At 55.6% G+C, this 17,107-nt stretch overlaps 6 protein-coding genes across 6 annotated transcripts; 3 read left to right on the forward strand and 3 right to left on the reverse strand.

Moving 5' to 3' along the window:
* Positions 1–1,703: 1,703 nt before the first annotated feature.
* On the forward strand, positions 1,704–3,585 carry BO86DRAFT_422699 (OSBP family protein; the record flags this gene model as incomplete). Its single annotated transcript, XM_025675362.1, has 7 exons — positions 1,704–1,818; positions 1,962–2,067; positions 2,130–2,240; positions 2,321–2,599; positions 2,654–2,903; positions 2,956–3,269; positions 3,336–3,585. The coding sequence occupies 7 exons, from the start codon at positions 1,704–1,706 to the stop codon at positions 3,583–3,585; spliced, it is 1,425 nt and encodes a 474-aa protein (XP_025522917.1).
* Positions 3,586–4,061: 476 nt separating this feature from the next.
* Positions 4,062–7,593, reverse strand: BO86DRAFT_371629 (putative DNA excision repair protein (Rad26L)). The gene is made up of 2 exons (XM_025670325.1): positions 7,417–7,593; positions 4,062–7,348 (listed from the first exon to the last, which is right to left on the reverse strand). The coding sequence occupies exons 1-2, from the start codon at positions 7,517–7,519 to the stop codon at positions 4,269–4,271; spliced, it is 3,183 nt and encodes a 1,060-aa protein (XP_025522918.1). The 5' UTR covers positions 7,520–7,593; the 3' UTR covers positions 4,062–4,268.
* A 330-nt stretch (positions 7,594–7,923) lies between these two features.
* BO86DRAFT_413447 (exosome non-catalytic core subunit SKI6) lies at positions 7,924–8,972 on the forward strand. The gene is made up of 2 exons (XM_025674741.1): positions 7,924–8,341; positions 8,422–8,972. Exons 1-2 carry the CDS (start codon positions 8,043–8,045, stop codon positions 8,930–8,932), a joined length of 810 nt encoding a protein of 269 aa, XP_025522919.1. The 5' UTR covers positions 7,924–8,042; the 3' UTR covers positions 8,933–8,972.
* Positions 8,973–9,576: 604 nt separating this feature from the next.
* BO86DRAFT_324245 (high-affinity Cu transporter CTR3) lies at positions 9,577–10,468 on the forward strand (the record flags this gene model as incomplete). The annotated part of the gene is made up of 4 exons (XM_025668466.1): positions 9,577–9,621; positions 9,694–9,724; positions 9,810–10,281; positions 10,432–10,468. The coding sequence occupies 4 exons, from the start codon at positions 9,577–9,579 to the stop codon at positions 10,466–10,468; spliced, it is 585 nt and encodes a 194-aa protein (XP_025522920.1).
* A 1,169-nt stretch (positions 10,469–11,637) lies between these two features.
* cyp4 (peptidyl-prolyl cis-trans isomerase) lies at positions 11,638–13,209 on the reverse strand. Its single transcript, XM_025672926.1, has 5 exons — positions 13,165–13,209; positions 12,658–13,105; positions 12,249–12,418; positions 12,074–12,180; positions 11,638–12,010 (listed from the first exon to the last, which is right to left on the reverse strand). Exons 2-5 carry the CDS (start codon positions 12,716–12,718, stop codon positions 11,824–11,826), a joined length of 525 nt encoding a protein of 174 aa, XP_025522921.1. The 5' UTR covers positions 12,719–13,105; positions 13,165–13,209; the 3' UTR covers positions 11,638–11,823.
* Positions 13,210–13,566: 357 nt separating this feature from the next.
* Positions 13,567–17,101, reverse strand: BO86DRAFT_348238 (putative cell polarity protein). The gene is made up of 3 exons (XM_025669307.1): positions 15,550–17,101; positions 14,388–15,497; positions 13,567–14,331 (listed from the first exon to the last, which is right to left on the reverse strand). The coding sequence occupies exons 1-3, from the start codon at positions 16,816–16,818 to the stop codon at positions 13,930–13,932; spliced, it is 2,781 nt and encodes a 926-aa protein (XP_025522922.1). The 5' UTR covers positions 16,819–17,101; the 3' UTR covers positions 13,567–13,929.
* Between the last annotated feature and the right edge of the window lie 6 nt (positions 17,102–17,107).

Genomic DNA, 17,107 nt, shown 5'->3' on the forward strand with positions numbered 1-17,107 from the left:
CCTGAAGAATTGCGAATGGAAGGAAGTTTGCGTCCAGCGGGAAGCTTGCGACGACGCCGCTTTTGTGCTCGTTGCCGCTGACTCAGCATACCCGCCGCTGCTAGCCCGCTTTGGGACGGCTTCTCCAGCACGGGCAGTTGTTGATCATCACTCTTCATCCCATCCCAACACTCGTACTACAATAACTACAAGCAATGCTATGCTTGCTATCTGTCGCCTTACTTGCTGCCCGTGAAACCTCCCATGCAGCCTGCAGCTTGCCTCTGTTGAAACAGGTGTAGAGTATATCGCCCACAGCAAGGGATGCAAAACGACCCAGTCAGAAGACGGACGACTGATCCCAGAACCCTTCGCTGGTCATCTGGCCCGGTGCTTTTCACGTCATGCTGCACCATCCCGAAGGAGCCTCTGGGGAGAAGATCACGGGAAGCTGAGGGGTACGATGAGGCCATGCTGCCTCAGGGTTGACGAGTGTGGCTCACATGTGAGATACCCTCACGGCTAAGCAGCGATCGACCCCAGGCCCTCCAAACCCAGGGCTATAAAACGGTCGATTATAGACGTCAATGGAACAAAAGTCCATGACTCCCTCCTGCAATAAGGTCGAAACTTGAAACATCTTTGGGCTGTCATTCCCAGTCACCCCCACCCCGCCAAGCCGGTCGCCCCTCTTGTTTACCAGGTGCAGCAAGCAAGCAGCCAAAGCCAAAGCAGCAGCAGCAGCAGCAATCCCGGAGGGGTGCAGAAAATCCCAAGCCTCTAAAAGGCCACAAGATCGAAAGAAAATTTAGGATCCCAATCCCTCTCCAGACCAGAAATACCAACACGAGCGCTATAGTAGGACCTCGTTCATCTGGAGGCGAAAAAGCCCACCAAAGAGTATAAATCGTAGCCTTGAGACAAGGCAAGGCAGACGATCAACGTCATCCGATACACCGAAAGATCGCCCCTCCTCCCTCATAGAGACAGACTTTCATATAAATTCAGTAGACTCTTCACCGGTGTCTCTCTGGTCCACCAGAATTTCTCAGACGATTATCTTGAGACCGCCTCTTCTGACCTGATCGTGGCTTGTGGCGCACAGCTCACAGCACCCTAGCCGAGCGGCTGTCACCGTTGATTTGATTGAAATTAATTTCACCTTCTGCTCGAACTAAACACGAAAAGGGACGAGACATACGAAAACGAGAAGGAGAGAAAAAGGGTCTAACGGGACGCCATCAGTGGTAGTTGTTCTTCACTGCCGGAGCCTGCAGCAGGAGATTTTTCTTTGCTGATTATTACATATTTTTCTTCGTTTCTTTTGCCTTCTATTCCTATTCTTTCTCTCTCGACTTCTCATCTTCATTTATAGCTTCTTGTTGGACACGGGAGAGATCGAATTCACAGCCTTCTCCCAAACAGCCAGAATCCACGGATAGTCATGACCATAACCATTCCCCATATCCGACGTCGTTCGTCGGTGGCTAGTCCCGCAAGTGAGTATAAGAAGTAGTGGTGGTTGAATGCTATTGTTGCTGCCGTGGCTTTGACCCGGAGGTTGAGATCCCCTCCTTCTCTCTGCCTCCTCCCCACGTCATATTTTCTCTCCTCCCCTCCTACTCTCACACTCCCTCTCTCCCTCTTCCTCTACTCCCTCCTTCTTTCCTCCCAGCCCAACACCACTTCTCTCCCTATTGATTTGCTTCTACGCACCCGTCATTATGTCTGCTGACTGGGGCTCTTTCTTCCACTCAGGTAGCAGGTCTTCCCATGAGGAGCCGAAGCCTGAGAATGTGAGCGGGGACGATGAGATTGTCGAGCCCGATCAGGGCAACGGTACGTATGGATCAGCCCCTCTCCCCACCTCTAAAAAGAGGTTGTATACATGAAAAGACAGAATCAATAGGCCTAGAACTTCGTTCACATCTACAATCTCCCGCCAGAATCATGGCTTTGCTGTTGCTGACCGGCCCTGTTAGTCCTTTCCCACATTATCTCGCAGCTCCGACCGGGTGCAGATCTCAGTCGGGTCGTCCTGCCTACCTTCATCCTCGAACCCCGATCCATGCTGGAGCGCATCACAAAGTAGGTGGAGACGATAACTGCAGCGGAATTGCGGTCGCTGACTTGATTGATCCTCTGACCAGTTTCATGGCACACCCCGAGACCCTGCTGCCTATGCCCGATATCGATGACCCCCTCGAACGTTTTGTCTCCGTGGTCAAGTTCTACCTGAGCGGATGGCACATCAAACCGCCGTAGGTCCTCCCACTCTTCATATCCTTTGTTTCCAACGCTTCCGGACCCCATTAACGAACCCTCCCCCCCCCCTCCGCAGCGGTGTGAAGAAGCCGCTGAACCCGATCCTGGGCGAGACCTATACCTGCTACTGGGACTACCCCGACGGAACCCGCGGATACTATATCTCGGAACAAACCTCGCACCACCCGCCCAAGTCGAGCTACTTCTTCATGGCCCCCGAACACAACATCCGCATTGACGGCACCCTGAAGCCACGCAGCAAGTTCCTCGGGAACTCAGCCGCCAGTATGATGGAGGGCATTGCGATCCTGCGCTTCTTGAATCGCGGCCAAGACAAGGAGAAGGGCGAACGATAGTAGGTGGTCCTCAAGCGCTCGGGGGTGACTGGAGCTTTTCTAACGCGTCCCAGCATCCTGACGCAACCTAACATGTACGCTCGCGGCATCCTGTTTGGAAAAATGAAGTACGAGCTTGGTGACCACAGCTACGTGCGCTGCCCGGAGAACAACCTTGTCGCCGACATCGAGTTCAAGACCAAGGGTTATTTCTCGGGCACCTACAATGCTATTGGTGGAACGATCAAGAATGAGAAGACTGGTGAGGTCTACTACGAGCTGACCGGACTCTGGAACGGTGAGATGTACATTAAGGATGTGCATGTACGTTAACCAGCCCCTGCCCCACCTTGAGCTGTCATTCTAACGGCAACAGACCCATAAGAAGGAGCTTCTCTTCGACGCAACCCACGCCAAGCACACTCCCCCCTTGACGCGGCCTCTCGAGCAGCAAGGCGAGCGCGAGTCCCAGCGGTTATGGCACAGCACCGTCAAGGCCATCATCGCCCGGAACCACGAGGCGGCCACGGATGAGAAGACCAAGATCGAGGACCGTCAACGAGAGGAGGCGGCCAAGCGGGTCGACGAAGGTGTCGAATGGCACCCCCGACTCTTCCGTCGGGTACAGGGTGGGCCCAACGGCCCGGACGAGGGCGAGGAGGACTTGGACTGGATCATCAATGCGCATGTGTAAGTTGCCAGGCTTTGCGCACGTCGAGCGTGATTGGAATCGGAATCGAGACTAATATGGAGTAGCGACGCGCATGACCCTGAGCTTGCGGCCAAGCAGATTCTCGCCATCGCACCCATCCTGGACGGCCAGACGGAGTCTTCCGAATATCAGATCCCCCCGCACAAGTCGCACGAACCTGTTCCCACTGACGAGGTGGCCAACGGTGAGGCGCCTGTTCCGGTACAGCCCAAGCCCGAAGTCGTGGAAGCAGTTGAGCGCAAGGATTCCCGCACCAACGATATCGACGCGTACGTGGATGCGAAGGAGAACTGAGCGAGCGAAAATTGCCCGCGAGTCCACGAGCTAAGGGATGCTCGCACAGCAATGGGACATAGGAGGGAACGGGTAGGGCAAGTCGGGTGTTGTGGATATGCCTTCCAAAAAGACCTGCACAACAGCCTATAATTATGGTTCAACACCGGCTTGCAGGACGAGCTCACTACCGTTTCGGCGTCATACTATACTGGATACCCGATTGATTTTATAGTACGGAACATGCGATTAAAAAAAGTTTCAACAAGAGATTTGGGAGAAAGGGGGAAAGGGAAAACGGAACGGGAACGGGAACATCAGGTCAGCCACTCTGATGTGGATACATACCCATGTTTCGTACACATTGGGAGGAAAGGCCGATGAGGGGAAGGAGCAGCGACCATTTTTCCTTTTTATTGTTATTTTCTTCAGCCTTAACCATAGACTTCAGCCTACTGAATGATAATATAATATTTCAATTGCAAACCGGTACGAGACAGATGAAAGAAGGGGTATTATTTGTTTGGTTCTGCTTGTAGATATTGCATATCCTGGTCAATAATGCAGTACAATCCAATAAATCCGAAGCGTGGAAATAGTGTCGCCAAATATGCGCCCTTACCGATATCAAACCGAGAATGATTGGAGAATGGCGGAAGGAACCCAATCGCCAGCTAGTAGTGTAACATAAATCCCAAACCAGTTCAACCCCCTCTCCCTCCTACATCTCCACCACCACCATCACCCTCCGCCCTGCCCTCCGTCTTCTCCTCCACCTGCACCCCAGCAAAAAGCTCCTCCCTCCGCTCCGCATACCACCGCTCCAAACACGCCCGCCGCTCCGCCTGCGTCATCCCCTCCACCACCAACGCGAACTCCGTCGCATCCGCGAACCCGAACCGCCTGGCCATACTACAGAACTGCCGCTTCATCACCTCTCGCGGCGGGTGGAATTTATACTTGACGTGTGGCTGCGGCTGACTGGATGACTGCGAGGACAGTAGGAGCTGCGATTGGGATTGCGACTGCGAGTGGCGGGTGGCAGCACCGAAGACCCGCTTGTCGAGGGCGCGGTGGTCGTCGGCGGCGAGCTGGGCGCGGCGGCTGAGGCGCTCCTCGATCTTGGAGGAGCCGATGACTTCGTTGTTGAGGTGGGTGTATTCGACGCCGGCGTTGGCGAGGATGGCTTGGATGGGGTCGTGGCGGGGTGGGGTGGTTTGGGTTTGATTTGGGTGGTGGGCGGTGCGGGTTGATGAAGAAGAGATTGAAGTCTCGCCGCGGATCATGGCGGCGAGGTTGTTCATGACGGCGTCGGTGGTGGTGTCTTCGTGGGTGGCGGGTTGGGGTTTGCGGGCAAGGAAATCGTCGGGGTCCTCCTCCTTCGCCATCGGGGTTAGGTCGATGTCCATGACTTGGACGCCGGCGCGGCTTTCGGCGACGTTGGTCTTGTTGACGATCTCGCGGAGGACGATGTTGTCGGTGCGGTAGGCGAAGAGGTTGTCCATGCCGAAGATCTCGCCCTTCTTGTCCTTGTTCTCCTGCACGCCGGTGAAGTAGCGGCGCTCCGAGCTGGCGTTGTAGCCGATGTTGGCCTGCTGCTGCTTGTAGATCTGGCGGGCGTAGACGATCTCCTCGATGGTGCCGACGGAGATGAGGCGGAAGACCTCGACGTCGCGCGACTGGCCGATGCGGTAGGCGCGGTCCTGCGCCTGCAGGTCGTGCGAGGGGTTCCAGTTGGGGTCGACGATCACCACCTTGTTGGCTGAGGTGATGTTGAGCCCCACGCCGCCGGAGCGCGTCGAGATCAGGAAGACGAACTGCCGCGTGTCCGAGTTGAACTCGTCCACCACCTTCGTGCGGTCCTCGTAGCTCATCGACCCGTCCAGGTAGCTGACGTTGTAGCTGGTGTAGTGGAAGAGCATCTGCAGCATTTTAAGGAGGCGCACGCTGTGGCTGAACACCAGCACCTTGTCGCCGTTGGCGTGCCACCACTTCAGCAGCTGCCGCAGCACCTTCCACTTGCCGCAAAACTCCGGGTTGGCGAAGTTGACAATCGAGTCCCGCGAGCGGTACAGCTTCTCCCACTGCTCCGGCACCGCCAGCTCGAGCATCTCCTTGTCCTTCTCCTGTTTCTCCGCGGGGTCGCCGCCCTGAGGGATGAGGATGGCGAGGTGGTTGCTGAGCTTCTGGAGCACGGCGATGGCCGGGAACACGTAGCTCTGCCACTTCGCGCCAGAGGGCAGGAGCTGGTGGCAGCACCAGCCGGATTTTCTTCCGGACCCGCAGTCACAGGGATCGGTGGACGTCTTGATGTGTGTGACGATCTCGCTGTCCAGGATGTTCTCGTAGGCCGTGGCCTGCGTCTCGGTAAGCGGGCAGAAGACGACCCGGTCGACTTTCTTGGGCAACTGGTCGGCGATCAGAGTCTTCATGCGCCGGAGGAAGAACTGCGGCAGGAGATTCTCAACAAGCTTTTGGGCGGTTGTACGGGCCTTGCGGAGCTCGTACACAGTGGCATCGTGCGACTGCCCGAGCTTGAGAGGCTCGGAGATCGTCTTCTTCCAGACGGTCACCGGGCCCAATTTGCCCGGATTGCACCAGTTCAGGAGCGTCCAAAGCTCCTCGTATTTGTTCTGAATCGCGGTGCCCGTGAGGCCGATCCGACAGAGCGCGTTAATCATATTCATCGCTTTGGTCGTTTCCGACTTGCGCTCCTTGATGATATGACACTCGTCCGCAATGACACAATCCCAATCCACCATGTTGACGGCATCTTTGTTGTGCAGGTAGGTGCTGTACGTGGTGATCAGGATCTCAATTCGCCCGGACCTTGCGGCTTGGAGCGCGAGCTCCTTGCTGTCACCGTGGTAAGTATCGACCGACCACCAGCCCCAGCGGGCCAGCTCCGAGATCCAGTTCTTGATCAAGGTCCCCGGACAGACGATCAGCGTCCGCGGATACCAGCAGTCTTGCCCGCTGCGGCGCATCTTTCTCATGCGCTTCGCATCTCTTTCATCCCCCGTCTTCCCGTAGGCTGCCGTAAGGAAGGCAATCACCTGCACGGTCTTCCCTAAGCCCATATCGTCCCCGAGGATTCCGCCCTTTTGGTACACGAACAACTCATGTAGAAAGGCAGCGCCGTCCACTTGATATTGACGCAGCCACTGCGCGATTGGGGCGGGGATCAGCCCCAGCGAGTAAGGCAACGTGATGTCCTTGTAGTGATTACACGGCCTCAGATGTTGAAAGGCCGGCTTCTCCTGCAGGAACTCCAGCCGCTCGTCGTCCGAGAACTCGACCTGGTCGTAGCTGGGAGGCAGCTTCAGGCCCGACGCCTTGAGATGCTCCGCCCGGCGGTCGAACTGCGCTCGACGCCTCTGCAAGTAGTCGGGGAGGGTGTATTCCATCAGCTCATCCTCGGAGGAGTACTCGGCGCCATACTCTCTCACCGGGCGCCGCGGCTTGGCTTTTGCATTTGGTTTCGGGAGTCGGCCAACGAAGGCGTTGGTGGTGGGAGGTTCGAGTTTGAGGGGCTTGTGGGCGTTGCTCTTCCGCGCACTCGTGGACTGCCGCTTGCGTTTGAGGGACTTCCGGTTCTTGAACTCCTCGTAGGCGGCCGCGCCCTCGTTGAATGAGGACGATGCATTGTCGCTGTCGCTGTCGCCGGCGATGTCCACGACGGCGATGGGGGTTTTAGTTTCCGGAGGCGAGGACCGCTGCTTGAGAGGTGTGCGGGTGCTCGTCGAGGGACGCGGTGTTCTGTCACCTGGGGTCGAGAGTGGACCTGCATTCACATTCACAAGGTCAGAGAGACACCAGCTTGATGTTTCCGAACAGAATACGGAGACATACGAGGGAAAGCAGGGCGGGCGGAGGGACGTGGGGTGTCAAGGTCATCGTCATCTGTGCCGATTGTAGTGGCATCCGAGTCCCCTGGCTCCCATCCTGAGCCCATGATGAGGCCGACTGCCAGATGGATGAGTTGTTGTTACCGACATGAAAATGCAGGTAGTGCAGGTTGAAAGAAGGGTGGGCGGTTGAAGATGCGGAGATGCAATACGGCAGAGGATGGCAGCGCCCAGTGGGTTGGCCGGCTTCCCGATTGGGCAACGAGCTGATCCAACTGAACCCAGAATAATTCGGCGCCGAAAAGTCAACCTCCGCAACCTCAATCCCCTCGCCATTTCTCCCTCCGCTACTCTACGCGCGCCCTTGAACATCACTCTCTCGATCTACTCCTCGAAGGAACGTCATCTTTGGACGGTTATCACCTCAGTTTTCCTATCTCCGACTGTGCCCCTCCGTCGCAGCCACAAAAGTCGAATTGCACGTTGGTGCGGGGAGCAAAATCGGACTTTCGCAAGTCTCGCCCTTTTCTCATCTCTCTCTCTCTCTCTCTCTCTCTCTCTCTCTCCGCCGTCGCAACTCATAAAAAACCACGCCCTTAAACACCCCCCCCCCTCCCTCCAACAAACAAAATGCCTCTCGACACGTCTACGACATACCCGCTCACCAAACTACGCCTGGATGGCCGACGCTGGAACGAGCTGCGGCTCCTTCAGGCGCAGATTTCCACCAACCCCGCCAGTTCCGGCTCGTCATACCTGGCCATGGGCAACACGGCGATCATCTGCTCGGTCCACGGGCCCGCGGAGGGCCGTCGCGGGGATGTCTCTGGCGGGTCGGCGGGCTCGTCCGGGGCGGTCGTGGAGGTGGACGTGAACGTCGCCGGGTTCGCGGGGGTGGATCGGAAACGCCGTGCGGGTGGAAGTGACAAGTAAGGGGAATCCCATGCCTACGAGGAGCATATACTTACGCATCGGACATCGCTAACCCTATTTGTTCCTATCTGTGCAGACAATCCTCCCGCATCGGGACCATCCTCCGCTCCGCCTTCCAGTCCCACCTGCACACCTACCTCTACCCGCACAGCACGATCAGCATCCACGTCTCGGTGCTGTCGGCGGACGGCTCCCTGCTGGCGGCGGCCGTCAACGCGTGCACGCTGGCGCTCGTCGACGCCGGCATCCCCATGCCGGGGCTGCTGTGCGCCTGCACGGCCGGCATGAGCGGCAGCGCGTCCACGCCCCGCGACCCCACCAACGACTTCCTGGACCCCCTGCTGGATCTGTCCCTGCCGGAGGAGCAGGAGCTGCCGTTCCTGACGGTGGGGACAACGACGACGGTGCCGGTCGGCGAGGCGGCGATGATCCACGATGACGAGGACGAGATGAAGGTGTCGATGCTGACGATGGACTCCAAGGTGCATTGCTCGTATGTGGAGACCATGCTGGCGGTGGGCATCGACGGGTGTAAGCAGATCCGGGAGATTCTGGAGGGGGTGATTAAGAAGTCAGCTCGTCGGTGATTCTTTTTTTTTTTTTTTCGGTGTTTGGTTTGTTGCAATGAAAAAGCATGGCAGGCGAAATATTTGTGTATATACCCCGTGAAATGAATGCCATGGGCGGTGTTAGGCGTGGTTTTCTGAACGTTCTCAGTACGCTTTCTTTCGACATTGCAAATTCCTTTCATTCGGTCGACGTGGACGGTCGTGCAGTGGTCTGAGAGGGCCCAGGGGGAGGGGGCGAGTGCATAAATCTGCTCAATTCTGCGCGCGCTGCATCTTCCCCATTGGCCGGGTCAGGGGGGGGTATGGGCTCGCTAGCGAGTGGGCATCGTGGTGCCAAAGTCTTGGAATTTGCGCAGGATGAGCGAGTTTTCTTTTGCCATGGTCGATGGATCAGACGATGGGCTTGGGCTGCGGTGAGCTGTGTTGAGGTTATCGTATGGTATCGATGCAGAGTGAAGCTGGCTATATCAACCTCCTGACCCCTGCTGTTCCTGCTGTTTCCAGACCACAATCTGATCATCCTCTCCGTCTCTGGACTCAGACAATACATCTCCCACATGGACATGCCCACTTCCACAACCATGGACATGGCCATGACCATGGCCATGACCACCAGCGCCGCCATGGGCACCAGCACCAGCACCGCATCCTCATCCTCCAGCATGGACATGGACATGGACATGGGCACAGGCAGCTGCCAGATCTCCGTAAACACCCCCCTCCCATCTCCTCCTCCATCCAACAAGAGAAGATTCCCCATTAATACCAAGGAAAACCAGATGCTCTGGAACTGGACCACAATCGACGCCTGTACGCCTTTCCCCGATCCCCAATCCCCAATCCCAACCCCACGCAACCCTAACCAAAATCACCCTCCTTTGGGAGAGGGGAAAAGGCTTCCTCTCCAAATCCTGGCACATAACCACCACGCGCATGTTCGCCGGCTCCTGCCTCGGCACCATCGGCCTCGTGGTGTGCCTCGAGTTCCTGCGCCGCGTCGGGCGCGAGTACGACGCTTTCCTCGTCCGGCGGGCCCGGTTGCGGTATCAGTTCCTGTCGAACTGCGAACAACCTTCTAGGACTTTCTCGGAGGAGGAGGGGGAGATGTCCCCGGCGCCGTGCGCTTCGACTTCTCGGTGCAAGGATGCAACCCCAGCAGCAGCAGCAGCAGCAGCGCCACCCTTCCGCCCAACCCTCGCCGAGCAACTCGTCCGCGCCACCCTGCACATGCTGCAGTTCGCCGTGGCGTACTTCGTCATGCTGCTGGCGATGTACTTCAACGGGTATATCATCATCTGTATCATCATCGGGGCGTTTCTGGGGGCGTTTGTGTTTTCGTGGGAGGTGATTGGGGAGGGGGTGGTGGGGTAGGTTTCTTCCTCTCTCTCATTCTCTCATTCTCTCATTTTTTTTTTTTGCGTTGTGATTGTCTGGGGGGTTCTTCGAGCTGGAAGAGAATGAATGGGGCTTGGGGCTTTTCTAAGAGCCGATGGCTGACTTGATATCTATCTGTTCAGGAACGATGCTACCGCCGTGACGAAGTGCTGTGGTTAAGATACTGTACATCGACCCTTGCGGGGTTGGTCTTGATATATGGCGCTGGAGATGATTAGGGTTGAGACGAAGTCTGCGATGCAGTTGCATCAAGCGGCGTTCGAACTGCTAGAGGAAAGGCGATGATATGGGTTACGCAGAACCATGGAGAGGGAGATCGATACAGTATACATGGACGGTGGAACGGAGGACGAGCTGTATGAAGTATTGATCCAGAACTAGCCTTGTCATATAACTACTCCATCCACAACATAACACAGCTCACCACTCTCTACACCGTAGAGTAGGGTAGAGGAGAGTAGAGTAGAGTAAGATACCAAAAACAACAGAACACCTCAATTGTCCACTACAGTCCAGTCAAAGTCCAGTCCAGTAGCATCGAAGCCCGAACCTATCAACAAACAGCATAAAACCCAAAAAAGCAGGTAGTAAGTAGTAGTAAGGTAGGTCAGTCCGGGCGAGCAATTGCGCAGAACAAACAATCCACAACTGAACCCTACAAAGGCACGTTCGACCTCCCCCTCCACCTCAAAAAAGTAATCACATAAAAAGAATCCGACATGACCTAAAAGCAATGCAGAAACAAAGTCCTCATACTAAAAAATCAAACCACAGCATAGCTACAGCACAATCGATATACCCTCCAGCCATAGCAATCTACAACCCTCCTTCAAACCCCTCCATCTCCACAAGTCAACGACTGTAAAGCACAAGCACCAGCACCAGCACAAGCACCAACACAACCTCCCAAAATAAGGAGCTACTAGTCAACTCCTCAGTTAAGTAAAGAACCGGAGATTATGCACACCACAAGGCAAGAATGCAGTTGGCCGTGCAGACGGTTACAGTTGCAGTTGTAGTCATACTGCGTGTCGGAACCAGACGGCAATAGCCTCCGGGTACTCCGTACTCATCAGTCCGTCCGAAGCCAAAAATTACCCCGCTATCTCAGGCGGGGTTGGTTTGCCACTCGACCGAAATGTCCCTCCCTCAGCCCCCCGTTCTGACTTCATCATGGCGTAACACCAGGATTCTATCTACTCAAGCATCAGTGGTATAGGATGACGAGTCGCATTGGGGCTGCTAGTCGGTATCTCGAGTTCATGTTTTATGCATGCACCTACGGTTGTTGTCTTACTGCAGCTACTACATCTACGTCTGACAACCAGACGGAACATATGCAGAGTTCAATATGGACACTCTAGATTACAGCATACCAGAAGAGAGAGAAACATGGGAAGCAACTAGATGAGAGAAAGAAAAAGAGAAAGAGTCCTATTGGTCCACCTTAACTCATTCTTCTTTTCCACCCTCCGTATCACATATTTTTGGCTTGTTAAATGGCTAAAAATTGCTTACGCCTCACCGCAGTTGACGATCTTGGGCTTGACGGCGGAGCGGACATTACCGGAGCTGCTGCCGACGGCCTCGAGCTCCTTGACGACCTGCATGGACTCGGCGTCAGCAACCTCGCCGAAGACGACGTGCTTGCCATCGAGCCACGAGGTGACAACGGTGGTGATGAAGAACTGGGAGCCGTTGCTGTTGAGTTGGAAGTTAGCGGGGGCTGTGCCTTGGGGCTCCTGGCAGATAATTAGAACTTACGTGTTGGGACCAGCGTTGGCCATGGAGAGGAGACCGGGGCGGTTGTGCTTGTGTTTGAAGTTCTCATCGGGGAACTTCTCGCCGTAGATGGAGCGACCACCAGTACCCTGGATGATGAGCATGTCAGTCTAAATTCTGATTCCTCGTCAACCAGCGGGCAGTGGAAGAAACTTACGTTGCCGCGGGTGAAGTCACCACCCTGGAGCATGAACTGGGGGATGATACGGTGGAAGATAGAGCCCTTGTAGCCCTGACCCTCGGGACGCGTGCAGAGCTCACGGAAGTTTTTGGCAGTCTTGGGGACGTCCTGCTCGTAGAGGTTGAAGTTGATGCGGCCAACCTTGGCTGGAGAGTCGAAGAGAAAAAATCATGTCAGCCAGAGATTCTCTTGCCATTGGCAGACTCTATTAGAAGTAAGAGAGAGACGAAGCATGTCTTGACCTCCTCTCACCCCGTCACAGAATGCAAAAGAGGGGTAAGAAAAGGCTGCTCCTCTCCCTCTCTCCCTCTCCAGGCAACAGCAGTAGCAACAGCTGGAGAGGCAAAAAAAAAATCAGAAAAAGAGAATCACGATCGAGACTTACGGGCGCTGGTGCCCACAGGGGCGTACTCGACTTCGAAGAAGGCCTTGGTGTTTCCAGACATGGCTGCGGATGTTTGATGGAAAGAACGAAGAGAGAGGAAAGAAGGGGAGTTGCAATTGGGGATGGAGAAGAGGGGACGAGAAGCGAAGGACGAGCAAGGTGGGGTTATTGTTGACCTCAGGCTTCGGGAGAACATTGTTGCTGGAGGGGCAGTTCGCACTATACCGCTTCAGGGTCAGCTCGTTGCACTTCGTCCCGCCACAGCCACCAGCTGTGCAGTCTTCCCGCTTGGTCATTCGCGGAGCCTCAGGCTGCCAACCAGGCTAGCAGGCTAGCAGGGCGCGACTCAGCTGGTCAGCAGCCCCCAAATTGCAGTGCCGCTGTCGGACCTCCTCTTCCATCCACTTCCATGGAGAGACGCGCGCGCCTCATCATCAAATCCCATCCTCTAAGCAGGATTCTCAACCAATTGGGGTCGGGCAGAACAGGGAATGGAGGTGCACTTACAGAAATTCAAGCTTACAACTGGAAGAAGATTAAAGATGGTGCAATGGCTGCTGGTGTGGAGAGGAAAGGGAAATCAAGCTCAAGGGGAAGACATCGGACCGGCGAAGAAAATATTCCAGCCAGCTCCCCAAAAGAGTATGGCCGCGGATTAAGTAATACCACCTCAGCTCAGCTTAAAGGACACCGCAGCCACGTGATCAGCCACCTCGACTACACTTTATACTGTAGCAGTACTGAGTTACTGAATTGTGATACCATTGTTATTGACAATTCTGGACCCAAGACTGTCCAAATCTAGAAACAAAATCCAACCAGAAGAATTGAAAGGCTGACTGCTGCATCAACAACTGATCAACCGTTCCTGTGCATATCAAAGCACAGCTAACCCCACAAAAGGGCTATCGAAGGTGCAGAAAAAGGTCACATCGCTAATAGAGGAAAGTGTACATGGAGCGATGATAAGAAAAACAGCGAAAAAAAAAGGGTAGGGTTTGAAGGGCAAGAGGTCTCCCACCCAACACCGAGAACGAAAGTAAAAGAAGTCATAAAAGCTCCTCCAGGTATCAACGTCTCATTCCGCATGGTTACTCATTGTCATGCACAATATATGCAGAAAGATACCGCCATGATTGGCAGTACAAGTATCATCGCTTGCGTGGTGGCAAACAGACGACTAAGAAAAGTCGGGAAAATATGTAGGAGAAGTGAAGAGATAAGATACAACATGTCTGGCCATAGACATGAATATGAAGTAGGGGGGTAGAACTATCGGAAGTCATCTTCCTCATCGTCCAGTTCATGAGGGTCTAGCTGATGAACAAGCTCTTTGGTCTCCCGAGCGATCTCAAAGGCAATGGGTGGAAGTTTGTTGGTGATTGCGCGGAGCTCGGCGAAATCAGAGACCCCTTCGCCCTCGGCGGCGGTGCCTGTCAGCCGGTCCCGGTGCTGTTCCAAGATCTGGATGATGGAGCCCGCATGTTGACGTAAAGTGGGATTGACTTCAGGGCCACTGATGTAGTGCTGCGTGGAGGAGTTTACCTGCGACACCACAGAGGAAATGGCAGAGATGTGGGTGCTGATGGTGTTAAGCCCTTGTTCAGAGCGAATGCTAGCTACAAGAGCCTGGATCGACTGGACGAGTCCGTCCGTTTGATCCTCGAGGTAATACTATGTTCCAAGTCAGCATCAGCTTACAGGACGCCAAAAAGAGCGGATGCACCCACCTTGAGTTCGTGGAGCTCGTGGTCCACAGACTTCACGGGATACATTGTATGCATTCCTGCATTCATACCGGGGGAGGCAACCTCGTGCTCGGCAGGAGCGCTCATGGCACTGTAAACAGAATCGTTGCGGCTGAGCCGACCCTGGCTGGGCGCCACACTGAAATAGTCGGGGGACTTCATCTGGGCGACTTGCGCTTCGTCGTCCTCGTCATCGTTCAATTCGTCTGCCGGAGTAGGCCGAATCTTCACAACGCGGATCAGCCCAATGACTGCAGATGACAAGTGCGAAGCTGCAGCGTCGAGGAGAGAAAGCGGGGAGAGTCCACCGGAGCTGGCGAAATTGTTGGTCGCAGTAATCATGTTGTTTGCAGTAGCAGATACTTTGCGAGTGGCCTTGGCACTCAGCGCGGAGAGCTCCTCGTTGCTATCTTTGCGCAGTTCCACATCGTGCAGGATGTGGCGCACGGCAACAACGACCGCTTTGATCTGCTGCATGACCAGCTGATGATCATCCTCCCGCGCAATGCGCAGCAGTTCGTCGATGGAGATCTGGAATTTGGTCACATGCACATCCATGACGAAGCCCGTCTCCTGGATGAACTCGTTGTCCTTCACGACGCTCGCGGCATCTGCGCGCAATTCCGACATGCCGATGGACGAGGTACGCTGTCGTAATTGAGTCTTCGCTTTGGCGTAACGTGCCTTCCATTGTTTTACCTCCTCTTCCAGTCGATGGACCTCCGTCGTCAGCCGCTCTTCCTGCTCCCACTTGGTATGACTCTGCTCCGATAAGGCCCTCATCTCCATGAGGAACCCTGCTGCCTCCCGCCTGACTTCTTCGGTCACCTTTTGTTGCTCTTGCAGCTCCGTCTGCAGGCTTTGGTGCTTGATTTCAAGGTTACTGAATTTGGCCTGCAACTCAGCATCACCCGTGCTCTGCCGCGAAACCTGATCGATCTGACTGCGTAATTCCATCTCGATATCCTGCTGTTCAGTCCGGACCTTCTCGAGTTCTTGCTGCAGGGAGTGGTTCAGGTCTTCGGCCTGCGTTATTTTGCTCTCCAGGTCCGACTTGATATCCTCCCACTCTTGGCGTTCTGCGACACTGATCTATTCCACCCGGTTAGCTAGGATGCGTTTTGACAGCAGCAAACCCACATACCTGCGATTTGTCTTGTTCTTCCTGGTATCTTGAAAGCTCCTCGTCTTTTGTTTTGACCAACTCTTCCAGCACGCCCAATTTGCTCTGGTCTTCCTCGTAATTCGAGAGTTCCTGATCCCTCAATTTGAGCAGCTCCTCTAGCTTGGTCACTTTTTCTTGGAGGAAGGAGACCTGCGACTGGGTCTCTGCCAGCATTTTGCGGTCACCATCTCCTAAAGTTGTCCCGGTCCCTCGCCTACTGTTGAGAACCACATCCAGGCCAAACGCATCACTGCGCGCATCGTAGTCGTCTTCCGTCCCCGCCGCGTCGTCATCATCCTCCACCATGGTACTTTTATTGGGCACAATTGTGTTGCTCTGGAACGACTTCGCCGTGGGGCCATCTCCGTTCATGCTAGGCGGTGGACCTCCTAGGGAACCCTGACGGGGGGGATAACGCATAGGACTCGGCGGCGGCATCGCACCGGGCGGATACCGCGGGGGTCCCCGGTTCTGTGAATTGCGGCCCCCGGGGCCCGGCGGAGGAAACCCATTAGGCGGAAACCCGGTGGGAGTGGGAGGAGGGCGCCCGCGAAAGCTCGGGGCGGGACTGACGGCGCGACTGGCATCTCGAGCTGGAAACTGCGGGAACCGACGCTCGAGCTCCGTGTATACATCCGTCGCAAGATCTCTGAACCGCTGGTGTTGCAGCGAGGCCAGCTTCTTCCGTGCCTGGTTGCGCTTCTCGTGGAACTCCTTTCGCGGGGTAAGGAACGGAGGGATATCGGGACGAGGGGGCCGGGAGGGCGAGGGCATTGCCTGCTGTCGTCGGAGTAGTTCATCGTAGACGTCCGTACTGAGCTCGTGGAACTGGGTGGGCGAGAGTCGCAACAGCTTGTCGCGAGCTTTGTTCGATTTGCTATTGATGCGATCTTCCCGATATGGGCCTTGGAGAAATCGGCGCAGAGCGACGTAGTGTTGGCCCAGGACCTCCTCCAGCCGCTTCTGCCGCTTGGAGCGGTCGGGCAGGGTCCCATCGCTCGATCGCGCGGCCACGGAGCTCGGCGGAGACGGGTTGCCAGCATCGCTCACGGGGCCCGAGGAGCCATTCGGGATTCCCTCCACCGTCGACGAACCACTGGGGACGCCTGATGTTGGGGGTGTCGCGAGATTGCTGCGTGTCGAAAAGGTCGGGGAAAAGGGCGGGTCGGTTTTGTTGTATTGGTTGATCCCGGACCAGTCACTCCCATCCACGGAGACAGGCGACATGGTCCCCGAGTGACCGTTCATGAGTAAAAGAGATGTTGGTCACTGAGGCGGCTCGAGCAGACCGGGGGTGCAACTATGCATGCGAGGATGTGCGACGGGCGGAAGTGCGGCACCCGGGCCATCGACCAGGCTCGACGGAGGGTTTGGTAGAGGAGTGGAGTTGTAGAAAGATATCGCTTGTTGCTATCGGTCAGTCAGACTCACTGGGAAGACCTTGACGCAGAGACCAGTTTTGTCACTTTTGAAGGGGTGGTAAGAAGAAGAGTTCAGCAGCGACAATAGGAGACTCAGTGAAGACGAGCCGGTACGG

This window comes from Aspergillus japonicus (assembly GCF_003184785.1).
Source record: "Aspergillus japonicus CBS 114.51 unplaced genomic scaffold BO86scaffold_82, whole genome shotgun sequence".
Taxonomy (NCBI): Eukaryota; Fungi; Ascomycota; class Eurotiomycetes; order Eurotiales; family Aspergillaceae; genus Aspergillus; species Aspergillus japonicus.

What these genes read in the sequence shown, in the direction of transcription:
- BO86DRAFT_371629 (XM_025670325.1), bottom strand. Translation starts at nt 7,519, where the DNA reads ATGGGCTCAGGATGGGAGCCAGGGGACTCGGATGCCACTACAATCGGC. An exon ending in CGCCCGCCCTGCTTTCCCTC is followed by an intron (nt 7,349 to 7,416) that starts GTATGTCTCCGT and finishes ATGTGAATGCAG; the next exon opens with GTCCACTCTCGACCCCAGGT.
- BO86DRAFT_413447 (XM_025674741.1), top strand. Translation starts at nt 8,043, where the DNA reads ATGCCTCTCGACACGTCTACGACATACCCGCTCACCAAACTACGCCTG. An exon ending in CGTGCGGGTGGAAGTGACAA is followed by an intron (nt 8,342 to 8,421) that starts GTAAGGGGAATC and finishes CTATCTGTGCAG; the next exon opens with ACAATCCTCCCGCATCGGGA.
- cyp4 (XM_025672926.1), bottom strand. Translation starts at nt 12,718, where the DNA reads ATGTCTGGAAACACCAAGGCCTTCTTCGAAGTCGAGTACGCCCCTGTG. An exon ending in CCCTGTGGGCACCAGCGCCC is followed by an intron (nt 12,419 to 12,657) that starts GTAAGTCTCGAT and finishes TCGACTCTCCAG; the next exon opens with CCAAGGTTGGCCGCATCAAC. An exon ending in GCCAACGCTGGTCCCAACAC is followed by an intron (nt 12,011 to 12,073) that starts GTAAGTTCTAAT and finishes CCAACTCAACAG; the next exon opens with CAACGGCTCCCAGTTCTTCA.
- BO86DRAFT_348238 (XM_025669307.1), bottom strand. Translation starts at nt 16,818, where the DNA reads ATGAACGGTCACTCGGGGACCATGTCGCCTGTCTCCGTGGATGGGAGT. An exon ending in AAGAACAAGACAAATCGCAG is followed by an intron (nt 15,498 to 15,549) that starts GTATGTGGGTTT and finishes CGGGTGGAATAG; the next exon opens with ATCAGTGTCGCAGAACGCCA. An exon ending in ACGAGCTCCACGAACTCAAG is followed by an intron (nt 14,332 to 14,387) that starts GTGGGTGCATCC and finishes CTTGGAACATAG; the next exon opens with TATTACCTCGAGGATCAAAC.